Source organism: Lathamus discolor, chromosome 1 (genome assembly GCF_037157495.1).
Source record: "Lathamus discolor isolate bLatDis1 chromosome 1, bLatDis1.hap1, whole genome shotgun sequence".
In the NCBI taxonomy this organism is placed as follows: domain Eukaryota; kingdom Metazoa; phylum Chordata; class Aves; order Psittaciformes; family Psittacidae; genus Lathamus; species Lathamus discolor.
In genome coordinates this window covers 134,592,021-134,615,490 of record NC_088884.1, presented here as the reverse complement: position 1 = coordinate 134,615,490, position 23,470 = coordinate 134,592,021, and the positions used below count along the sequence as shown (strand labels likewise).

Below are 23,470 nucleotides of genomic sequence, written 5' to 3'. Positions count from 1 at the left end.
TGTACACTACATATCTTTCTAAATATTGATGTTCTGAAATTCTATCAGCAATAAACCATCAGAATGAAATATTGGCTCTGTTGAAATCAATAGCAAAATGCTTATTGACTTCTTTTGAATCAGCATTTCACCCAAATTATTCCAGGTGTGGAGAAGAAACCTTTATGTTCTTCTATGAATATCTGGGGACTGGAAATCTGCTTAGGTGAAAGTCACCATGACATTTGTAACTAGTGCTTCATACCATGTAAACTAAAAAGGTAGGCATGTGGTGAAAACTTTGTCTCTTTCGACCCTTCTTTTTTCCCCCTTTATTTTAATATTAATACTCTTACTGGTCAGTTAATACTTCTGGTTTTATTGTTCGGCTAATTCTTTTCAGAACTACCTTCAATATAAAGCACTAAGTATAAAGCACCAAAAGAATATTCTGTACTTTGTAAATTCTTTTTACTTCCTGCTGGTCTTGGGAGGCATGTCGGTTTTCTCCAGATATCTAGGCTGCATAGACTGAAAACATCTCTTCACTGACATTCAGCCTGAGGACATCCATGGAGACTTTTTTCAGACCTGGAACTCTTCCGTTCTTACATTAATTGGAAGAACAGTATGTGCTCTATTTTGTATTTAATTTAAGTTTATATTTACCTGTGATATTCTTTAGTCTGCTTAATCAGTATCACATGTTCTGATTCTTTTTTGTATGGTTTCTTACAGTGTTACTTGAGTTCTAATTCCCCACCCCCATGCTCACATTTGCAATTTAACCATGAGAGCCCTCACAATGTTAAACATCTCACTGCAAATAATCACTTTGCTGCTATCTTCTTCATGGTATATCAGCTTTTCAGGAATTCTTATGAGCAATTTAAATTCTGGATTTTTCTTTTGCTTGTTTAACGTTTTTGCCTGTTCATCACGACCTTGTCTGAAAGGATGCTGAGCTTTCTCTTTCCCTTATCTTCTTAGCTTGTTCTTATGTACCTCTTTCAGGCATCATAGTAGTGTTTTCATATTGAACGTATGAATGCTGTTACATAAAAATTGTTGTTGACATCAGTATGGTGACTTTTTCAGGGAAATGACTATGCTGTTCTAAAAAGTGAACCATCTGAGTTTTTTGCTTTTCAACAACTCTGCCCAACTTAATCTTATTTGCAGACTGCCCTTGCTTCTGCAAAGCCATGAATTGCTAATGGAGAGTTATTTCTTCTTTTACTTACTGCAGAGAAAGGAGAGTAATTTATCATGAGATACTGTATCTACTCTTTCAAGTATCTACTTTCTATTTTAATCCACTTTGTTAATGAAATCCATTATATGGCCTTGGCCTTTGCCTTTGCCCCCAAAGCTTATTTGTCCACAGTAGCCTGTTTATTGTGTATGAGGTTGTTTGGGGTTGGGCTTTTTTGATTGTTTGCTGGTAGTTTAAAATCAGAATAGTAAATGTGTCATGAAAGTACAGCTTTGTTATTTTACTAGTTTAGGCACAATAACTGAGCTGTGAACAACCCTGACTTCTCATATTTGTAGAATATGACTAAGCATATTCTCTCCTTTCTGAGTTGGAAATGTACTGCAATTTCACAATTCAGTACTTGTAATAGTCTTTTAACTTCCTTGCGTACTGTAGCACAAGTACCAAATACTCACATGGACAAGGGCTTATTAAATTTAAGAGAATTTTTCATTTGGCCTCAAATAATTCCCGGGTTTTCTTGTCCCAAATACAAAGGCATTCAATGTTCTATTGATTTGTCTTCTTCTAGGTATTAATTTTTATGACTTTAGTAAAGTTAGCATGTTAAATATTTTTATATAAGCTCAAATGAAATTATCATTCTCAGTGTCTGTAAGATTTGTGCTGCTTTTTGCAGTCCTGAAATGTTTGAGTTTTCACTATTTGGGTGGGTTTTTTTGAGACAGCTGATGGAAGGAACTTGCAATGCAGCTTGTCTTGCTGACAGCAGTATTTGATTTGTATTCATTGCAGGCTGGAATACTTGCTAAGGGTAGCACAGCAAATAGGTCTGAGGTTTTGTGTCATAACATTAAATGTTTAGCTACTGGCTTTTATGGTATATTAAATTAATGCCTGCCGTCTAAACAGAACTTTATAAAATACATCATCACAAATTTGATAGTTGCTGAAGTACAAGATGTTTAATGGCATAGTACATCCTTTGAAAAAAATGTTCTCACTTTTACGTTCTAATGATTAGGAAGCATCTGCCAGTGCATTAAACAATGAATTTAAATAAGTGACTTCCATAGATGCCTTCATAAATCATGGATTCGAAGCATTTGTTATTGGGAAATAAATTTCTATTTGTCAGGTGTGCCTACTCAAATTTTATATTCTAAACTTGGAGTGATTCCTTTGTTCTGAGTTTGTCCTGCTAATGGCTCCATTTTGCTCTGTTTCTATGTCATGTCAGCAGTATTTCTTCCAATGTGCTAACTAGACCTACTAAACCATGTAAAAAAATCCTTTGGGCAATACAAAACCTTTTTTTTAATAACTCAGCTGTACAATTCTAAAAAATACAGATTTATTCTATAATACAGTTACAAAGATTAAAAACAGTACAGCAAAGCCTAGTAAGAATTTGGGGTTCACTCTTTTTTTCTGTGCATTCAGTTCTGTTTTGAATTTTTGTTCTGTCTTTTTGGCTTGTGCCTTTCTATAGTCCCTTTTCCCAAAAGACTACTTCTTTGTAATCTTAAGTGTTCATTAATGGAAACAAAGATCTGGAAAGAAGATAACAAGCATATACCTCTTTCCATTGAGAAAATTCTGGTGTAGATTTGAGTTTCCATCATAGTAGAAGTTACTAAGTTAACTTGTAGAGGAAAACAGGAATTTGGAAAAAGAGTTAAAGAATCTTAACTAATTTTCCCTTAAATAATGTATGGCAGCCTGAATTTTGATTTTATAAAAATTTGATGAGATATTCTCAGTCCCGTGAGTAATGTTAATATGTGATACTGTGGAGCAATAGTATGTGAGGAACTTGAAATGTCAGTATTTTAGAGCTTTAGATCATTGAAATGGTATCTTATTATAACAACATGAGGTGGTAAGTTACACCTAAATTTAAACAGAATAATAAAACTCTTGCTGTAGTGATAATACACTCCCTTTTTACTGACTTAAATGTTGATACTTTATGTACTTGCATAGTTTGGTACGTAAAACTGTTTTTAATAAAGATTATTAATTTTTCAGATTTTATTATGGGTCACTGTGTCACATAATGACAAAATCCCAAAGGATATAAAAACCCTGGACATGCATATATATATATCTGTGACTTCTACATGAAATGAAGTAAAAATGTGTTATAAAACTGATGATAAAACTTCAGAGTATTTGAAAGAGTTACATATTTTGCACAAATATAATTTTCTTTTTTATTATTAAAAAATAAATGCAAATATCTGAAAACAAATACATTATTACAAATATAACTGTTGCCCGTTAATGGCAGCTGTAGCTTCATTCTCTTGTGTTCATGTTTTGTCAGCTGCCAATATTCCCCTCAAGAATAACCCAGTGTTTACTAAGAAGTGTAATTTGAAAGGAGAGCAGAGACCCACTTTTGTACTTGAGAAGTAAATTTCTAAATTTATGAATCTGTTACTTCATACTGTGTTCACTCAGATACCTCTTTTTAAAATAACTCTTAAGGTTTATAAATTGATGTACAGACTGTGCTTCAGATGGTCCTAATAGAAAAACATTTTGGCAAGGAAGACTAGCATGGTTTTCCTCTGTGGCATGTATCTAGTTACTCAATCATATAGACTAATTTTTCACACTTGATTTTGCATGCTGGTCAGGCCTGCCTGGTATATCTTACCTTCGTAGTCAATTGCATTTAAAAAGCAGCATTCCAAATATACAGATATTTCCCCTATACTTGACAAGTTTCTCTGCTATTGCAAATCCAAAAAGATGACTTGACTTACTCTGGAGCTTGTAGTCAGTGGTCAATACAAAACCTGTAGCTGAAATACCTTAATACATATTTCTGAACTGTGTACTGTAATTAGAGTCACTATCCAATTTGCTTGGCATAGGTAACTATATCAAACACAGGGCTATTGTCACATTCCCCTGTTGTTGTTAATTGAATTGTGGCTTTGGGGTAATTTGGGATGACACCTCCTCTTGCTTCTGCTACAAAGTAAATTTTTTTTGTTTATGTTTTTCATGGCTGTTTAGATTCAGCAGTCTGTTTTGGAATCAGTGTCATAGTTAAGCCTCTCTTTCCTCACTTGAGCTTGCAATGCTTTGACATTCAGGTCAGACTACCTTTTTTGCCTCACAGCTTGGAATCAATTGAAAGAATGCTTTGAAATTTCAAGAGGGAAATATTACAGGTCCTGACTAAGAAATGGAAAACATCTTTGAGTTCATAAATATTACCCAGAGCAATAGGTGGTTATGATGAAGGCTATATTGAAAATGGCTGTAATTTCTTTGTTAAAAGAAAATATTACCAGAGACCCAGGAAAATGGAAACTTCAAGATACAGATATTTTCTGGATATTGAGAATAATATAAAACTTCACTAGTGTCAGATTCTAAACCATAATTTAAACAAAAAAAAATGAGCTCAGCTGAATGGCCATTTTCAGCTCTTCTATCTCTGTAAGGAAACTTAGGGGCAGTAGCTGTCTTTCCTGTGTTACACCATGACTGTGTCTTTTTCAGCATACCAGTGTTGTGAAGATTATCACACTTCCACACTGTCATGGGCAAAAGGATTCAGGAGATGGAGTGCAGAAAAAAGAGTCCCCACCCTGAACTTAGTAATGGGAAAAGTAAAGTTACTTAGCCATGGTCTGGTCTTGCGGTTTTTAAGAAAAACAAACAAGCAACAGAGAAGCTAAATGACGAGTGAGCTATATCCCATATTGTGCTTAGAAGCAGAATAAGAGCAAAAAGTAGAGGAGTATTTTAAGAGTTCAGAAAATAGTTCTTATTAACAACATGTTTATGCTTCTTTAGGGGAATGCTGTTCATGAAAAGCATCTCAATTTCTTTTGTTTCCTAATTCGAAGTATCGTAGTTTGGCTTCCCTATGTTAAACAAGAAGTCTGTACTCCAAGAACGGCTATTAACAGTTGAACTTCAGTTGCGGCTTTTCTTTCATCAGAGTCACTGGCTTGGTTGTCCAGCTGTAATGAAATGCATGGGAATGTCAGTTTTCTCTGAGATTTTTTTTTTTTTTGCCATCTTTCTTAAGTTGATTAAAATGTGGTTGCGTTGTTATGCAAAGCATCACAACTGCATAAATTCTGTTTCCCTAGGCAGCTAGGCTAGCCTCTGTCATGTAACCAGGCATAAGCTGTAAGACATAAGCTGTGTCATGTTACAGAGATTCTGGAATTTTTACCTATACTTCTGTTTAAGTCTCTTATGTGGGTAGTGTGTGTTGTAATGCTCATTCAGGGAGAAGACATTTATGGCATGCCAATCTATAAGGTAACTTGGAAATTAAGTACTATAAGGTGTGCAATGTTTTCTTCCTAATGAGAGGTTAAGTTCTGTTTTGCATTTGTTGTTTTGATTTGCTTTTTCTGAAACCCACAAAGTAATGATTCATTGAAGGATTGTTGTATCATTTGTCTTTTTATTATTTAGTAATTTATAAATGCGGGAAAAGTCCCTCAGAATAAATTCTTATCAGTGGTATCTGCATACCTGAACAGTGTTCACAGTTTCTGGATTTGTGAGATCACCTCTGCTAACTAATTTGATAGCACTTCTAGACACCCTAAATAATGCAGTAGATCTGTAAAAGCTGTGTAGGGACAACCAAAGCATCAGCATAAACTAAGATATGTATGCTATTTTAAATTATACCAACTACCCTTTCCAGCCAGCTAGTCTGCAAAAGTAGGCAGCATTTCTCCGCTTTTGCTCTCAGGCTGGGAACGCAGATCAGATTCTGTCCTCGGTGCCAGATGAACTTTGTGGAAGGCAGCCAGCACAGCCTATTTCAGCCAGCCAGTCCTGTGAAAACTGGTTGCTGTCTCTGTACTCTGTTTTGGTTTGGGGCAATGGTGAGCACAGCAGTGAGCTCAGTCATGGAAAATGTAACTCATTCACTGAATTAATAGATGAGTGAATTAAGGAGTCTGTGTGAGATTGTGTGTATCTGTATTATATCATTAAAAGAAAACAACATTAAATATTTCTTAAATAGCTTTCTAATCCATAGCTATTAACTCTCCTATCAGAAGTGGCTGATACGTTGTTGTGATTTAAACCCAGCCTTAAATCAGAACCATGCAGTCTCTCTCTCACTCCCCCGCCTCCCCATCTCCCCCCACTCCTGGAGGGATGGGGAGGAGAATCAGAAGAATGTAACTCCCACGGGTTGAGATAAGAACAGTCCAGTAACTAAGGTATAACACAAACCACTGCTGCTACCACCAATAATAATAATGATAAGGGAAATAACAAGGGAAGAGAATGCAACCGCTCACCACCCGCTGACCGATGTGCTGTGATATGGAATACGTCTTCGGCTAGTTTGGGTCAGGTGTCCTGTCTCTGCTTCCTCTCGGCTTCCCCTCCTCCCTGGCAGAGCGTGAGACTCAGAAAGTCCTTGGTCAGACTAAACATTGCTAAGCAGCAACTAAAAACATCGGTGTTATCAGTGCTGTTCCCAGGCTAAAAGTCAAAACCACAGCACTGCAGCAGCTACTAAGAAGGAGAAAAAATGACTGCTGCTGCTGAACACAGGATGTGCCTTTTATGGTCTTGTTTAGTAAGTGGGATTCTGAACACCTGCACTAACTGTTACACCAAGGATGCGGAAGCAGGTGTAAATACATGGGGTCCAGTGCTGATTTTCTAGATTATCCTGCTACCACTTAGAGTGAAGTAGTTGAGTGTAAGTTGAGAAAAACCACTAAAAATGAATAGTTAACCAGCTCTACTAATTCTGTCTGTTCCTCACTGTTTCCTGTCTGCATCTTAGCTGTCTTCTTGGTCCTGGTCTTATTTGCCTGTAGCTACATGGATTTCAGGTAGAGACATTGCTTAGACAGATTGCTTGCTAGGAATGTAATAAATGAAGTTTTCACCAGAGTGGCATTCTGTTGGCGTATATTTGAGTTGGAGGTGTTCATAGAGGTAATAACTGTCTAAAAAAAGGTGTTTATTCTGAGCGGTTTAGTATTAAATGAAAATACTCATGTTTCATTGTTAAATAAAATGAAGATCCCTGAAAAAAGAAAACACTCAAATAATGGGTTGCACATTTCTCATTATAGTCATATATATGGTCATCCTTTTGCTACAAGCATAAGTTCACTAATTCAGGATTTCTTTTAGCAGTGAGTTTAGATTTATTTTGTATTTAATACTACATTAAATTTTGAAGAAGTTAAGCATCATTTGTGGATGTGCCTTTTTATAGCTGGGTATCTACAGTAAAAAAATTGCCCTATTAAACACTTGGACATTATCCTAATAGTTGGGTGTTAATATGTGATTAGAGTAGTCCTAGAATTAGAGAATGGTTAGAGTTAGAAAGGACCTTAAAGATCACCTAGTTCCAACCCCCCTGCCATGGGCAGGGACACCTCACACTAACCCATGTTGCCCAAGGCTCTGTCCAACATCATCTTAAGCACTGCCAGGGATAGAGTTATTTACCACTTCTTTGGACAACCTGTTCCACTGCCTCACAACCCTCACAGTAAAGAATTTCTTCTTTATATCTAACTTGAATCTCACCTGCCTTAAGTTTAAACCCATTCCTCCTTGTCCTATCACTACAATCCTTAATGAAGAGTCCCTCCCCAACATCCCTATAGGCCCCCTTCAGATACTGGAAGGCTGCTATGAGGTCTCCACACAGCCTTCTCTTCTCCAGGCTGAACAGCCCCAACTTTCTCAGCCTGTCTTTGTGTGGGAGGTGCTTTGGCCCCCTTGTCATCCTCGTGGCCCTACTCTGGCCCTGTTCCAACAGCCCCATGTCCTTCTGTTGTGGACACCAGAACTGCACACAGGTCTGCAATCTCATGAGAGCAGAGTAGAGGGGCAGGATCACCTCTTTCGACCTGCTGGTCACAATTCTTTTGATGCAGCCCAGGATACAGTTGGCTTTCTGCGCTGCTGTCTCATGTTCATTTTCTCATCAACCAGCACCCCCAAGTTCTTCTCCACAGGGCTGCTCTAAATCACTTCTTCACCCAACCTGTAGCTGTACCTGGGATTGCCCTGACCCAGGTGTAGGACCTTGCACTTGACTTGGTTGGACTTCATGAGGTTGTCATTGGCTCACCTCACAAGCGTGTCAGGGTCCCTCTTGATGGCATGCAGGTAGATGACGTCAACTGCTCTGCCCCTACCCATCAGTTCTGTAGCCCCATCACAGAAAGCCACCAAATTGGTCAAGCATGATTTGCCCTTAGTGAAGGCATGTTGACTGTCACCAATCACCTTATTGTTTTTCATATGCCTTAGCATGGTTTCCAAGAGAATCTGCTCCATGATCCTGCCAGGCACAGAGGTGAGACTGACTGGTCTGTAGTTCCCTGGATTTTCCATTTTCCCCCTTCTTGAAAATAGAGGTTATAGTTCCCTTTTTCGAGTCATTGGGAACTTCACTGGTCAGAGGTTTCTGAACTGTTTAGTAAGTGAATTACAGTCAAGATTTTGGGGTTTTTTTTTTGAGGTTTTGGATGTTGCTTCATATATTTATTTACCCAATTTTTGTTTTGTTTAGGTTCTTTAAAATTGTAAACTCATACTTGAATTATATCCCTCAGTCTAAATAAAAAAGGTTTATTTTGGCAAATCGTGTGCTAACATGTTCTAAGCTCGTCACCATTCTCACAGATGTGAACAACGTAGGCCATAAATAGCATCGTCTCATTGTTTCTCATATCAGTGGTCACTATAAGGACTTTCGAGGGCTGGCTGCTACAGGGAAAATAGGTCACTGTACTTGTACTATCCCTAGCAGATAATAGTATCTTCTGTGATGGAAAGAAAACAGGAAATTACATTAGGTTTCTGTTTTCAGACTTTCACAGACCTGCCTAGGCTAATAACTTCATCTCAGGTCCCCTGTTGGGTTCTTAAGCAAGTTAAAACTCTGTTCTGCCTGTATGAACTGAACAGATACTACTATGCAGAGATAAAATAAGCATATTTGGAGAGCATGCTTCAAGTGAAGCTATGTGAAACTGTGCTGGGTTTAGAAAACATAATATCTAAACAGGTAAGTGCAATAAAAGGGTCTGAGCTGCATATGATTTTATTCTGAGTCTTGCTAAGCAGGGTGCTGCTTTTGAAGTGTTACATGGAAAAAAACCTCTCTGGGGAAATATGGTTATGATTATGAAAACACAAAACATTAAATTAGTATACCTTGATGTTTGGTCTCGAAGGGTTTGCTTTACTGAATGAATTATTTGTTCTCTGTAAAATGTTTAACCTTTTTCTTCATTCATACTATTTAATGATAAGACATAATAAATGGCATGAGAGAATGTTTTAGAAGTTTTGCTTTTTAAACGTTTAAATACTGCTGAAAATCATGCTAATCCTCGTCTTGGAAAACACCTAAAACTCTGATGTGATAAAGAATGTCATGGGGCTCACTCTTCCCTTTCTAAATTAAGAGAAAAGAACGTCTTATAGCTAATGTATGTTCTTGGCAAGATTGATGGACTTTAATTGAAAAAGGCCATTCTGTAGGCTTAATCGTAATGAAGTAATCCATGACCTTCCGTAATGTTCCTCTCTGATGAATTTCACCATGAATGTTAATGTAGTAAAGGAAGATAAATTAATAGTATTTATCCTATTGGTATGTAATTCATAATTCACTCTCTTTGGGGCATACAACTAGTGTGTTGCTTCACCTCTTTCCTATTAGCTTGAAATTATCCCGTTGTCTCTAATCTAAAGGTTTCTTCAACATGTAGTCTAAATTCAGTTTATCATTAAGAAGGATAATTATTATCTTTTTATTTTGATTCATTTCCAGTATACTTTTTTATTAATTTGTATCATGTGTTGTAAACTGAGAGCAAGTTATTTATCATTTATCCAAAATGGTAATAATACTTCATGAAGTAGCTTTGTATTATATGCTGTTACTAAACCCAACTTAGTTTAATCAGCTCCCTTCACCCTCGTATCCTTCAGGTACATACTCATAGAAAATAAGAATTATGGTGTTTGGTTTAGGTATCATTTAGAAATCATGATTCAGTTTTGATGTTGGGTACTTCACAATTTAATTGTGTTGACTTAAGAATTAACATACAACTCACAGAGGCCTTATTTCCACCTACTTTGTTTTTGGTTTATTTACATTACATTAACAGGAAAGAGCACGGATTACACTTAAGTATTTTACTGAATCGTGACAACTATCAATTTTGAAGGGAAATCAAAAGCATATGCTGTATTTAGGGAAATTTGAAAGTGTATGACATGATTGTTATCCTTGACTGTCCTAGTGAGGGATTATATGTATTTACCATCTGCAGTTCAGTAACACTGAATATTTAACGAGTTTATGAATAGTAGATAAATATTTAACACAGTTTTGTAAAAATGTGCATGCATTGAACAACTGTTTGTCACTGCCAAAGAAAATGCTCTGATTTGGGGACATGATTATTTTTGTTAGCAATTCTAATTGCTTCTGTGGAATCAGACTTGAGGTAAGAGAATTAAAGTTGGAAAAGGACCCATTGTGCAAAGTGTCAGTCGCTCATGCTTTCATTCCTCTATTACTCCTACCAGGGTGGTATTTCCTGTTGTACCCACTGTGTAGCTGTCCAGCTCTTCTGCCTAAACTGTGTTTGCATCTCTTCTGACGGACTTTGCATCTTACGTGGCCCTGCCTCTTGTGCGTCTAAAATGAGAGAAATACTGAGTTTATTCATGAATTTATTTAAAACATTTTCCTAGAGCATTTGCAGCCAGATGGACTTCACATAGCTTCCAAATATTAAATGGATTCCATTTCAAAAAGCAGAAAAAATGGCAAAACCAGAAAACTTACTTTGCTGTGTCTTAATAGTTTGTAGCTTCAAATAAAATTCCTCGTAGGTCATTCAGCAGCCTTCTTGCAGAAAAAAGGAAGTAGTATGAAAACAAAGAAACCTCACAAGGACCAAACTCTTTCTTTTGGCTATACAGATCTAATTGTAATTAAAAGATGGTGTGGAACCATAAAAAAAAATATGGAGAAAACTGTTTGAGAACTGTTGAATAGCTAATTTGTCAAAATTCCTTAAAAAAAAAAATCCTTAAAAATATTGTCTTGAAATATATTTTGGTTTAGGTAAGAATGAGCTACAGATGGCTATGAATTTCAAAATTTGATGAATCAGTGGCCATTGCAGTTTACAAAATCGGTGTGTGGGGGTACATTTGCGTAAGTATGTATCCTTACATCTACAATCTATTCTTCAGGTGACATCACAGTGTTATCATATGCCTGTAAGGAAAATTGCAAGGACAAATGCCATAGTTGTCACCATTCTCTCTTCAAGAAAAGGTGTTTGCCGTAACTGTTATATGAAGTACTGGTATACTGTCTTCTGAAAACTTCTACTTAGATTTTTGTCTTTTTGTCTGTTGTTTAGAATGTAAGCCTGAAAGTTCATTGTGGATAAACCACATCCTGTAATTCCTTCCTTGTTAGAAAAGGGGTGAGGTACTGTCATAAATTCAGGTGGTTCACATTATATTATCAAATGCAAAATCTTTTGCGTATCCTTCATCACTGGAGTGGTCTTTCTTTTTCTGTACTCCACTACCATCATTCTGATTCATAGCTATAGAGGACATGCACCATGCTGCTGCTTTGAGTATTTGGAGAGCAATGTCTTGGGGAAGCAATTTAAGGAGTCTATTGATCACACACATTTATATATAATTCTAGGTAATTTTAAAGAATGATCTATCTAAGGACATTTGTAATAGAACAAAGAAGTTAGTAGGTTTTTCTGTTTTGTTTTCGTTTAAAAAAAGGTAATTTGGACGGTAAACATCTGCCTTATTTAACATTTTAACTAACTGACATTCAGCTAGTGCACTCTTAGTTAACCCAAGATCTCTTGCCTTCTCAAGTAAAAAATGTTTTTTCTCGGGAGGGTTTTCTTGCGTATTTAAGGTGTCTATTCCCTTTGTATTTATCCATTCCTTTCCTCTCTCTAGGGACAGAGCAGAAGGTAACAATTGTCTCTTACTAGCTTTTTAATGTAATGTTTCCAGAACTAGATCAGAGACTATCCACTTCCTTACAAGCAAGGCTATGCCTTTATCAACTCACACTTAGAAGCAATACAGTTACAACATTAATCCCTATGGGACATTTAGCCAGAACTTTATATTCATTAGCAAGTTTTCAAATTGCAATCTGTGATTCAGGTGTTCAGGCAGGTTTTGTATTTTTCAAGTTTCAATTTGCTTGGGTTCTGTTGGTTCAAGTTTCAGCATTTGCAAAACCTGTATCTAGTCAATGTTTTTTTCTTTATACTGAGTATCAAGTGGGAGCTAAGACTCTTTATCTATTACCTATTTAGTAGTAATAATGAGAATAGCTTTGTTTTCATTAATTTCTCTTCTTAAGGACTTAATCTTTTGAGAGACTGACTGGTCTTGTGATGAGTTTTGTAACTTGAAAGCTTCTCAAACAGCTTCTTGAAAAGCCTCAAATGAAAAAATTCTTAGACAAATAAGCACATTTTACATCATGCAATAAAACTAATTATTTTGGAAATTTAACCAAAAGGCAGGCAGAGATTTGTGGTTGAGAATGTCTTTCCAATAACTGTATCTTTGTTCTGTCATTGTGGTACCAACCCTGCTAGTACATTAGATCTTACATTACATTAAATTACATTAGATTGCACCATACTGCTTCTGTAACATATAAAAAACTCACCTTGTCAGGTAGGCAAGACTAAAGTTTTTTAGTCAGAATATGATTTTAAAACAATCCATTAACACTCTGAGCAATTTTTACAGCTTTTAGTCTTTGTGGTGTTTCAAGTTTGAATTTGAAGCAGTCTACATGTACAAGCACTGCAGACTGGGTTTATCTGTTGCAAAACCCTCAGTTTGAAGGAGGATTTTTCAATCAGTTTTTCAGTCAATTTTCCAAGTGTGAAATTTGCTTGAAATGTTTAGAATTGAGAGCGTATTTGTTGGCATTTTTAAAAGCATCATTAGTGTATGTGTTTGACAGCTAGGTACTTATAGAATCATAGAATGGTTATGGTTGAAAAAGACCTTAAGATCATCTGGTTCCAACCCTCCTGCCATGGGCAGGGATGCCTCAGTCTAGACCATGTCACCCAAGGCTGTGAAACTGTTCTGTTTAATTAACAAAATTCATGTAGTTATTTGATGTTTCCAAGTGAAACTATAAGTCACACAAACATAAGCAATATTTTAAAAGTTACTATGCTGAGTAGTGAAGACTAGCAGCTAAAGTGCAATTCCTCCCCAGTGTGTGACAGATTTTCTGTCATCAGAAGCAGGAGCATAAAATTTACTCTTTGTGGAGGCTAAGACTCTTCCTACCTATTTAGGAGGAAAGCTAAACAATTTCATGTCAGTAAAGTATTTTGAATAAAGGAATGATTTCTCTGTATAGTCTTTGCATGCATATGCATGTATAGACATACTTGGATTCTGTTCCTTTAGTGGTGGTCTGGTGAAATTAAATTGCTACCAGAAAGAGAAAAATAATATACTTTAACAAAGTAGAAAGCATATCAATAAAAATGATATCTCTCATCTGAATGTTTTACTAATGCAGAAGGCATTTATAGTCTTAGAATTCTGTCTTGTGACAACCAGTTTTATTAATCATAGAATCATAGAATAATTAGGGTTGGAAAGGACCTTAAGATCATCTACTTCCAACCCCCCTACCATGGGCAGGGACAATCAGTAATACAATCAGTATGACAATCAGTAATCAGTACTAATAATGTTTTCTCTTCAACATAGTGTGTATTTCTTTAGTTCCCAATGTGCATTTTTATATAATTTAGCATGTGTGTAGAGAAAGAGTAGTAGTGATCATGTAGAAACGCATATAGGTATTTAATAATTAAATAGTGGTCCTAGACCCTACTAACACTTTTCTGATGAAAGGCTCAGTTATTTTGGTTCACATTGTATTAGTAAAGGCAGTATATATTGTAATCATTGTAAGCTTCAGACTATAACTAGGTGCTATGATAGTAAGAAGAAATAGATGTTTACCATTTTTTAGACACAGTTGAATCCTGCAAGTATATATGTATGCTTACATGTATATATATGTGTCGATATATATATGTACCTATATATATAGGTATCTATATATATATATGTGTATGTACATATATATATATGTATATATCTTTAGCAGTTATTAGAAGTAATGATAGAGGGTCCCTATTTGCAAGACTGTGGTCACAACTGAGTCAGAGTGCAAGCATTTTAACTTTGTCAATTTTTGTTAATGTAAAATACTTCTATTTCCTTCCTCTGTTTTATAGATGTGTATGTATATATATATAGCTTTAGTGATATTTTTAAGGAGCCCTGCAAAAAAATCGGGATATATGGATTGATTTGTTGTCATGTCATACTGCAGTGAAATATTCTTCTGAGATGAGTGATCTTTATCTTATTAAAGAAAAAAGATGTCTTCTTTGAGAGATAGAATCTTTAGATATATTAAGTTCTTGCCTGGTGTAGCTTTGAATTGGTTATTTGAGCATAATATAATTGAATTTTGAAAACAATAGATAACCATATACTGAGTGAAAACTTTTATCATATCTTATGAATTACATGTTTTGACAGTGCATCAACTGGAATTTAACCAGTGTGGATGAAGGTATTCTTTTGTATGCTGGAGCATTAGAGTATTTCAAATCTGAATTATTATGAATCTTGACAAGGATGGAGTTCAGGCAGAATTATTCAGCATAAAATTAATTACAGCAGAGCATATGAGTTAAAAAATAAACTGACAAAACTCTAAATCAGTAAGGAGGGCAAAAACTTTCTCTTTTTTCATTTCCTTGATAGGAGTGAGCATTTTTCTTTAACTGGGGTGAGAATTGTATCTGTGCCTAAGAGCAATACATATAAATAATACTTTGAGAACATGGATCAATTTAATTTCACATAGAATGGTAAGACAAGCTATTCTTTGTTTGTAATTGTAGTAGGGGAAAAGAGAGAACGTTCCTCTTCTTGTGCATGTTTCCAGTCCGTCAAAGTTTCGCTTCCTTTATTTGTTCTCATAGCTAGTTAACAATAAGCACAAACAACTTCTGAATAATATGCTGTATGTTCTTAATAATAAATGCATAAAATAAGCTCACTGTCAGTATTTTTATTAGACTATGTTATGTTTACATTTAGTATTAATATTGGGCATTGCATTTACTACAATTCCATATAAACAAGCTATTTTATGAATTGGGATTTTTTATGGACACAATTATACTTTTTTGGAGAAAGATGGAATATTTTGTATGAAGAAGCTTCACTCAATCTAAATAAGACTAAAGTATAATGGATTTTTTTAAGGCAAGGTTCAGTTTTCACTTCTATAAAAACCGTGCTAGGACATGTCCTTCATTTCATCATCTCCCTTCTCAAAAACTGTATCTGCTGAGAAAATAAATTCATGTTCTTTATTCCACAATAGCAGCAGTGTGAAAGAGTCCAGCATAATGCAGCCTTGTATGAAACATTACATTCACCATATATATGTGCTTTGACTAAATATTTTTAACAGTCCATTTTACTAAACATACATAAACTGTGCTGTTACTTGTAGCTATTGCTTTCTGTGTTTTTCTGCAAAACAGGTTTTATTTTGATTCTGCAATATCCAGTTGTGCCATTTTCAGTGGATTTCTTTGTTCGAAAGAGGATTGATTTTCATTTTTATTTTACAGAGTTACATACATGGAAGCAGTCAGGCTCAGTTTGTCGCGGAATCGCATATTATTCTTCTACTGAGTATCCTTCAAACTGGTGATGAGTAGGAAAAAAGCAAGCTGAGGCACAGTGTCCTGTTAAATAAAATTGCTCTGGCAGTGACTACCATTGAATTTTTGAGCAGGTATTGTATTTTGGCTTATTTATTATATGTTTAAATAAATATCCAGTATTGTTGCTGTTTACGGCCAAGTACAGCTGGCATTGTTTTTCACTAATATGGACCTTGTTGTCTTTTTTATTACTCCTGTGCCTGGTTACTAATCTTAATATTTTTTCCTTTCAGTGTTATCTTTTCAGTAGCAGAAAATAATTTTCTTCTCTTTTTCACTTTTTATTATAAAAGTTAGAATTTTATTATTTTCCTTTAACTGACAAGTATGCTGAAATTAACTAGTCATGCATGAAGATGATTTGTCCTCCAGCAGTCTTTGGCTTTAGTTTTATTTTAGTTTTTGTGTTTCTCACTTAATCTAAACAATTTAATGCTACTTTTAGAAACAAATAACTCAGTTCCATTTGTTCTGACATCATCTCACAGAAAGACTTCAAGAATTATTCTTTCATTCTTAGAGCAAGTTAAATTAAATCTGTGTGTCTGTGAATATGCTTTAATAATCTGTAAGAAAAACTCATATACTGTCTGGTTTCTTTAAACCCTGCTTCTAATCAGCTTTGTTCATTGATGGAAAACTCCAGTCACCATTAACTGCTCTTAAAATACAGTCATTCCATTACAAATACCTTCCTCTAAGGAGCACAAGAGGTAGAAAACAGCATTTCTCAGGGTTTGATGATTGTAGCTACTGTCCGGTTCTCTCCCTGAAGTGGTTAGTTTAGATCCTGCCCTTCTTGTGGCTTCCCTGTCTACCTTCATCTTCAGTATTTACCAGCCAAAGAGAACACCATCATTATGTCTTTTTTCTTCATTACATTTATTTGCCTGGCATCAGTTTTGCAACCTGTGAAACATTTTTTACTTTGTAAATAGGCATTACTAATTTAATTTCAAAGTTATGATCATATTTTGCAGAGTAAATGCAATATTTGCTATTGAACTGGAATATCGTGTCCAATTCTGAATCCCCCAGTACAAGGAAGATGCAGACCATATGCTAGCTGTATAATACAGTTTATTAAACAAGCACACTAAAGTGAATAAGCACGCTATAACAAACAAGCACACTAGTGCAAACCAGGTATATACCTCTATATAGTAAGTACAATAAGGCAAATCATATCTATATATTATATATATAGATACATATATATAAGTAAAGTACGGAGGAAAATTAGCAATGCATCAAATCATTACAGCATAGAAAGAGCAGAGATTAAGTAGAAACACATCACCAAATGCATTGAATCGTCATCCACACTTACACTTCAAGCTCAGAAGCCCCGTTGCAGCCAATGCCAGGAGTCTCAGGTAATTGCAAAAACTCCTATGTGGTGCGTCCACCCATAGGTGAGGCTTCAGATTCAGCTACAAGAGGGTCCTGCTTTTATACCCTTAGAAAAAACAACCAGTTCTATGCCAGCTCTGTCATTGTTTGCTTATGGGGCTGTGTTGTTTCTCATGATCCCACTGTTATCCACAGTGAGAACATTGGTCAGGTGCCCTGGTGCGGCCAAGTATGAAACTAATAGAACAGCTGCACACCTATGTTTTCTTGCCTCTTTCCAACAGTCACAATGAACGTAAACACGTATACTGTACCAAATACACTATGACAATAAACATACTTTGTTAATGTGCCTCAGTCACGAGAAGGGGTCAGCTCTCAACTAGGTTCCTACCCGTTACACAGGGACAACTTTATCAGAGGGAGGAAATGAAGGAGACAGGTTTTCTAGTAGTGCTGTCTGACAGGACAAGAGGCAGTCAGCCCAAACTGAAAACTAGGAAATTCAGTCTGAAGGAAGATGACATTTGTTACTGTGAGAGTGGTCAAACTCTGGAACAGGGTGCCCAGAGAGGCTGTAGGGTTTCCATCTGAGAAGATGTACAAAACCCAACGGGACACAGTTCTGGACAGCCTGCTGTACTAGGCTGCTTGTGCAGAGGGGTTGGATTAGATGATCTCAAGAGGTCACTTCCAGTCTCAACCATTCTGTGATTCTGTCAATTCTGTAGGTTTTATATCCTAACTAATGCTGTATCAATATCACATTGTATTCGTTAAAGTTTTGGAGCCACATTTATTTGTTCATAATTTCTAAATTAGGTCCTTTCTTGGTAAGAGAGAATTAAATAGCTTTACCTGAATATTGCAAAGTCAAAACTCAGTGATTATTAATTGCTATATTTTTTTAAAGTACACAGAGACAGCCATTATGTTTCAGGTGAAAAGTTTCTTGTATGATAGATATGTGCATTTTATTAATATCATGTTTATGCTTCCTTTTGTATAGCCACAATTTTATTTTTTTTTCTTTTTTTTGCATTTCCCGAACTGCCACAATTTCAAAAAGTCTGTTATCTAAGACAAATCCTATTGGCTGTTTGAGAATGGGAAAATAATCCCCCAAAACCAGCTAAGTTTAAAAATAAACTAAACTTTTGTTCATGACGTATTTTGTTTGTGTGACTCAGGCTATCTTTTTGTTGGCAGAGACTGTCTTTAAACTGGAGGTTAGCTATCTACATTAAAGCAGCTGGCTAAAAGAATCCTTTCAGTGAGGTTGTACATTGCCACTTGCAAAAAGAATTCTCTAAGGTTTCATTTCATGGCTCAATACTGTTTGAGTTTTTGGTCACACACAAATTTCACAAGTGACATGAAATCTTGACAGATTTTAAGTTATGCATGAAAGAATATTTCTTCATCCTTTCAATTTTGTAGTAATTATTAGCTGCTTCATTGCTTCCTCATTATTTGTTTATTCAGGAAATGTTGATAGAAAATATGGTAATTAGAAAAAAAAGTATGCCAGATTCGTAAACAGTAGTACATTCATTTTATCCTTTAAAGTTTAAAAGATGCATTGAATTTTAAACCAAGACATTACTATGCTGGTAATGTACATGCTTCATTTGGTTGCTTCTTTTCACTTTGTATTGATAAGAACAAGGACAAGGTTGTCACTTCTAGCTAGATGTTGAAAAGCAATGTTGTGTTTCTCTTTAAAGTGAATTTTTAATACCTGTGATGAGAAAAAAATGTATTTCCATTGCATTTCTATGCTGGCTTTTAGATAGTGTTTCTACCCAGTCTGCTAGATGATTTCCATAGAAAGATCTGCTTATTTATTTCCAGTGCTGTAGCTACATAATTTTAGGACATGGGTAAGAAGGACTTGTAAAGATGTCAGATATTTATTTCCAATTATATTATAAAGCAAAATTAAATTCAAAATTCAGAATTTTTATAATACTGTAAAGTAGTTTCAGTCCTAACAGATGATTACTACATCTTAGTAGTAGCAAAATGGAAGTCACTGTAATAATACAGCACATACAATGTTATGTCAGTAAAACAATTTTACATCAGTGAAACAAATTTATACTTAATTTTATTTCTGTGATGGATTTTCTCACAGCCAAAATACTGATACTGCATTTAGCAGCAGATCAGAGTATCTGAATTGGGTTAGGTTGAACACTTTCTGGAGACATTAAAAACTTACAGTAAGCACACATCTCAGAACAATGAAGCATTCTTTCAATTCCAAAGTCCCAAACCAGTTTCTGATTCATTCTGGCTCCTTATAGGTGGCTGATGGGGGCCATCTTACCAAATCCACAGGATCTTATACTGTAGGTGAATTTTTTTTTTTTTTTTTTTTAATCAAAGAAAAAGATCACCATATTTCAACATTAGACCCTGTTGAATTCCAGGCTGCAGAGCAGCGAATAAAAATTAGAATAGGCTTTTAAAAACAAAGTGTGGTGGCTTGATCCTGGCTGGTCACCAGGTGCCCACCAAAGCTGCTCTATCAGTTCCAGTATCGGCTAGATAGAGGAGAGAAAATGTAAGTAGAAACTCATTGGTCGAGATAAAGACAGGGAGAGACCACTCAGCAGTTACCTTCATGGGCAAACCAGACTCAACCTGGGGGAATTAGTTCAATTTATTAGAAATTAAAATCAGCATAGGGTAATGAGAAATAAAAGCTAAATCAAAGCACATCACCCTCACCCCTTCCTTCTTCACAGGCTTAACTTTACTCTTGATTTTCTCTACCTTCTTCTCCCCACCAGGACAGGGGAACAGGGAATGGGGGTTGTGGTCGGTTCATCATGCATTGTCTCTGCTGCTCCTTCCTCCTCAGGGAAGGACTCCTTACACTGTTCTGCTACTGCAGCATGCAGTCCCTCCCATGGGAGAAAGTCCTCCACCAGCTTCAACGTGGGTCCTTCCCATAGACTTCAGTTCTTAATGAACTGCTCCAGTGTGGGTCCCTTCCACAGGGTACAGTCCTGCAGGAACAGGCTGCTCCAGTGTGGGTCCCACATGCGGCCACAGGTCCTGCCAGGAGCCTGTTTCAGTGCCAGCTTCCCAGCAGGTCACAGCCTCCTTTGGGCATCCCCCTGCTCTGGTGTGGGGTCCTCACCAGACTGCAGGTGGATATCTGCTCCACCATGGACCTCCATGGGCTCCAGGGAGGCAGCCTGCCTCACCATGGTGTGCACCGTGCAGGGCTGCAGGGGAATCTTTGCTCCAGCACCTGGATCACCTCCTCCCCTCCTTCTTCACTGACTTTGGTGTCCACAGAGCTCTTTCTGCCCTGGTGTTTTGCTGGTGTTGCCCAGGTTTTTTCTAGGTTATCCTAGAGGTGTTACCGACGTCGCTGAAGGGCTTCACCTTGGTTGGCAGTGAGTCTGTCATAGAGCTGCTTAGTAGTGGACATATGATAAGCTTCTAGCAGCTTCTCACAGAAGCCACCTCTGTTGCACCCCTGATACCGAAACCTGGCTATGCAAACCCAATTCAATGAGAAACAGACCTTTTTGTAAAGAGTAGCCCCATAATTCTTTTTATTTATTCATTTTTTTACCTTATGAAATGAGGATTTATAGATCTTTCAGACTTACTTGCCCAAGCTAGTTCTAGACTGCATTGTTTGAGGTGAAATGATTATGTGGTGTAGGCTGCTGGTGTCTGTTCTTGCAGCCCTTCCCTCACAGAAATGGGGTCATGGTTAATAAGTCAGTGGAAATGATCAGGTATTGGTAAAAAAAAGTGCAGGGTAGTTCGACATTCTTAGAGAGATAAGAGGAACTAAAGGCAAGGATATTGAAGTACTGTTGCTAGAGTTACAGAGGAAAGGGCTACTAAGAAGTCACAGAGGCGAAAGAGGTGAATATGTGTAATTGGGAGCTGGCATTTTCTAAGAGGGACAATATGAAGTAAACTACACAATCAGTATTACTGTTGTAATTAACTATGGTTGAATAATGATATGGTATGGTGACTGTTGTAACTGAAACGGCCAATGGAGTACACAGTGTTGAGCTGTAAATATGGCTGTGAGTGCCAAGGTACAGTGAGAAAGATAAGGAATAGTAAAGTTGGATAGGCTGTGTAGAAGTTGAAAGATTTCTTCAATTCTTTAATTTCTCCCTTTAGTGGACACTAATCAGTATTTCTAATGAATGTCCTTTTTTATAATTTTTTTATGTCATTCCCTGGAGAAATACTGATTCAAATGAAATATGTCTTTTTTTTTTTTTTTCCTTTTGCAGTAGCAGTGAATATTTCTTTTACAGAGTAAGTTTAAGTTACAGTAAATATTTTAATTTTCAAATACGTTTCAGTTATTAAGGAAATAATTTGTTGTACAGGAGATAAATCTGAACCATTATTATATGAGTTAGCAGTTACTATAAACCTGATAATTTTTCTCATTATTACTATTAAGCTTAGTTAACTTTGCTGAGAAAATGCGTGCACCTAAGTAAAAGTGGAAATGTCTTTTCAGTTGTTAATTTGAATTCCCAAGGCAGAGTTTAATGTGACAGTTGCGTAGGTGGATGTGAGATGTTGATTGAGAAGGAAAAAGAAATTTCATTGGTTACAAAGAAAAGTTAAAATTGCACCTATTATGAAAGACATTTCCTGTCCTACAGAGTGAATTTAAATGAAGTGTATTAAGTGCCTCTTAGGTGTAGGGAAACTTAACCACGGAATGAATTTAAATGGGAGATGTCTTTCTGTGTGTCAGTAAGGCTCATGCAAAGTCACCAAGCATAAGAACCTGGAAATTTGAGTCAAAGTTAGTAGAACAATATTCATTTAGCTCTTGGTTGTAAGACTTTATCAGTTGTGCATAATAGAATCAAACTGTGTTCCCCAGAGATCATGTAAAAGTGAATGATGATAACTAAAGTAGTGAGATACGGGTTTTGTATGCTTGGTCTTAAGAATAAGAAAAAGGAAAAAATACCACAGTGGAAAAAGATAGAACTAAAAGCACAAAATTATGCCGTATATAAGCATGCTTCCTAATTAGCTATGGAAGTCAACATCCAAAGCAGCAAAGCATACTGCATGCTTTATATTATTTTCTTGCATTATCCACCAGTACTGTTAATATTGTAGGCTCTTCTGGCTCTTCTCAAACCAGCCTGACTCCTCCTGACTGTCACAAAGCATAAGGAGATGGTAGCTAAAAAAATCAAGAAGTTTCCTTCCATTACCTCATTCTCCTACTGCTTGACCTTAAATACTTCATAATATGACCTTTTAAGAAAGATACTCAAGTCTCTTACATGTCAGAGGTATGCAGAGATCTTAAGTTACAGCTGGGCATTTGACAGTGCAGCGTTCAACAGAATTCTCTTTCATAAGCTAATTGAATGATACTGGATTTCATGAATTGCCTTCAAATATGGTATGTGTCCTCTGTGTGAAATTACCAGCTCTGCAGTTCAGTGATTTTCAACTGTTTTCTATTTCTTGCTTTAAAATTTTCCAATGAAAATGCAGACCCCCTGCAAAGCAAATTTAGCTGTCTGCTGCTCTGGCAATTGCTCCATTCTTATTTGCCTTTTGCAAATACCTGGCTACTAGACCACAGACCAAGAGGTATTCACTGCCCACAGGCTAAAGACAGCAGCACTTTTAAGGGTCTTTTTAGGCATCAGTAATTTTAATAGTTGTTTTAATTGTTAAGAAACATAGTTGGTTGAGTGGCTGAAAGATGCAAAAACATAGTCCAAAGGTAATGTTTTATCTTTTGGATCCACAGATAACTTAGTTGAATAGTCCTCAAGTGCATTCAGCTAAGAATAAGCTGGGTCTATTAAGATGCTGCACAGGTCTTTAACAATGAAGAAAAGCGTAATACCAACCTAGAGTGATACTGATGATGATTTATCATATAGAAAAAGAACATGTGGTATTCTTAAAAAGATTTATGGGTGCTCAGAGAAAGTAAGAGCGATGATGTGTGTGCATGCTTAAGGATCAAGTGTGTATTAACAAACAGATGAGACAACATACTAAGTCTAGT

At 36.2% G+C, this 23,470-nt stretch overlaps 1 protein-coding gene across 1 annotated transcript in view; it reads left to right on the top strand.

The window, feature by feature from the left end:
• TUSC3 (tumor suppressor candidate 3) overlaps positions 1–23,470 on the top strand; it is a 120,352-nt gene that overhangs the window by 81,798 nt on the left and 15,084 nt on the right. The window contains exon 7 of the mRNA XM_065696800.1: positions 15,970–16,033. Coding sequence (XP_065552872.1) covers positions 15,970–16,033 — 64 coding nt within the window. The remainder of the gene's footprint in view (positions 1–15,969; positions 16,034–23,470) is intronic.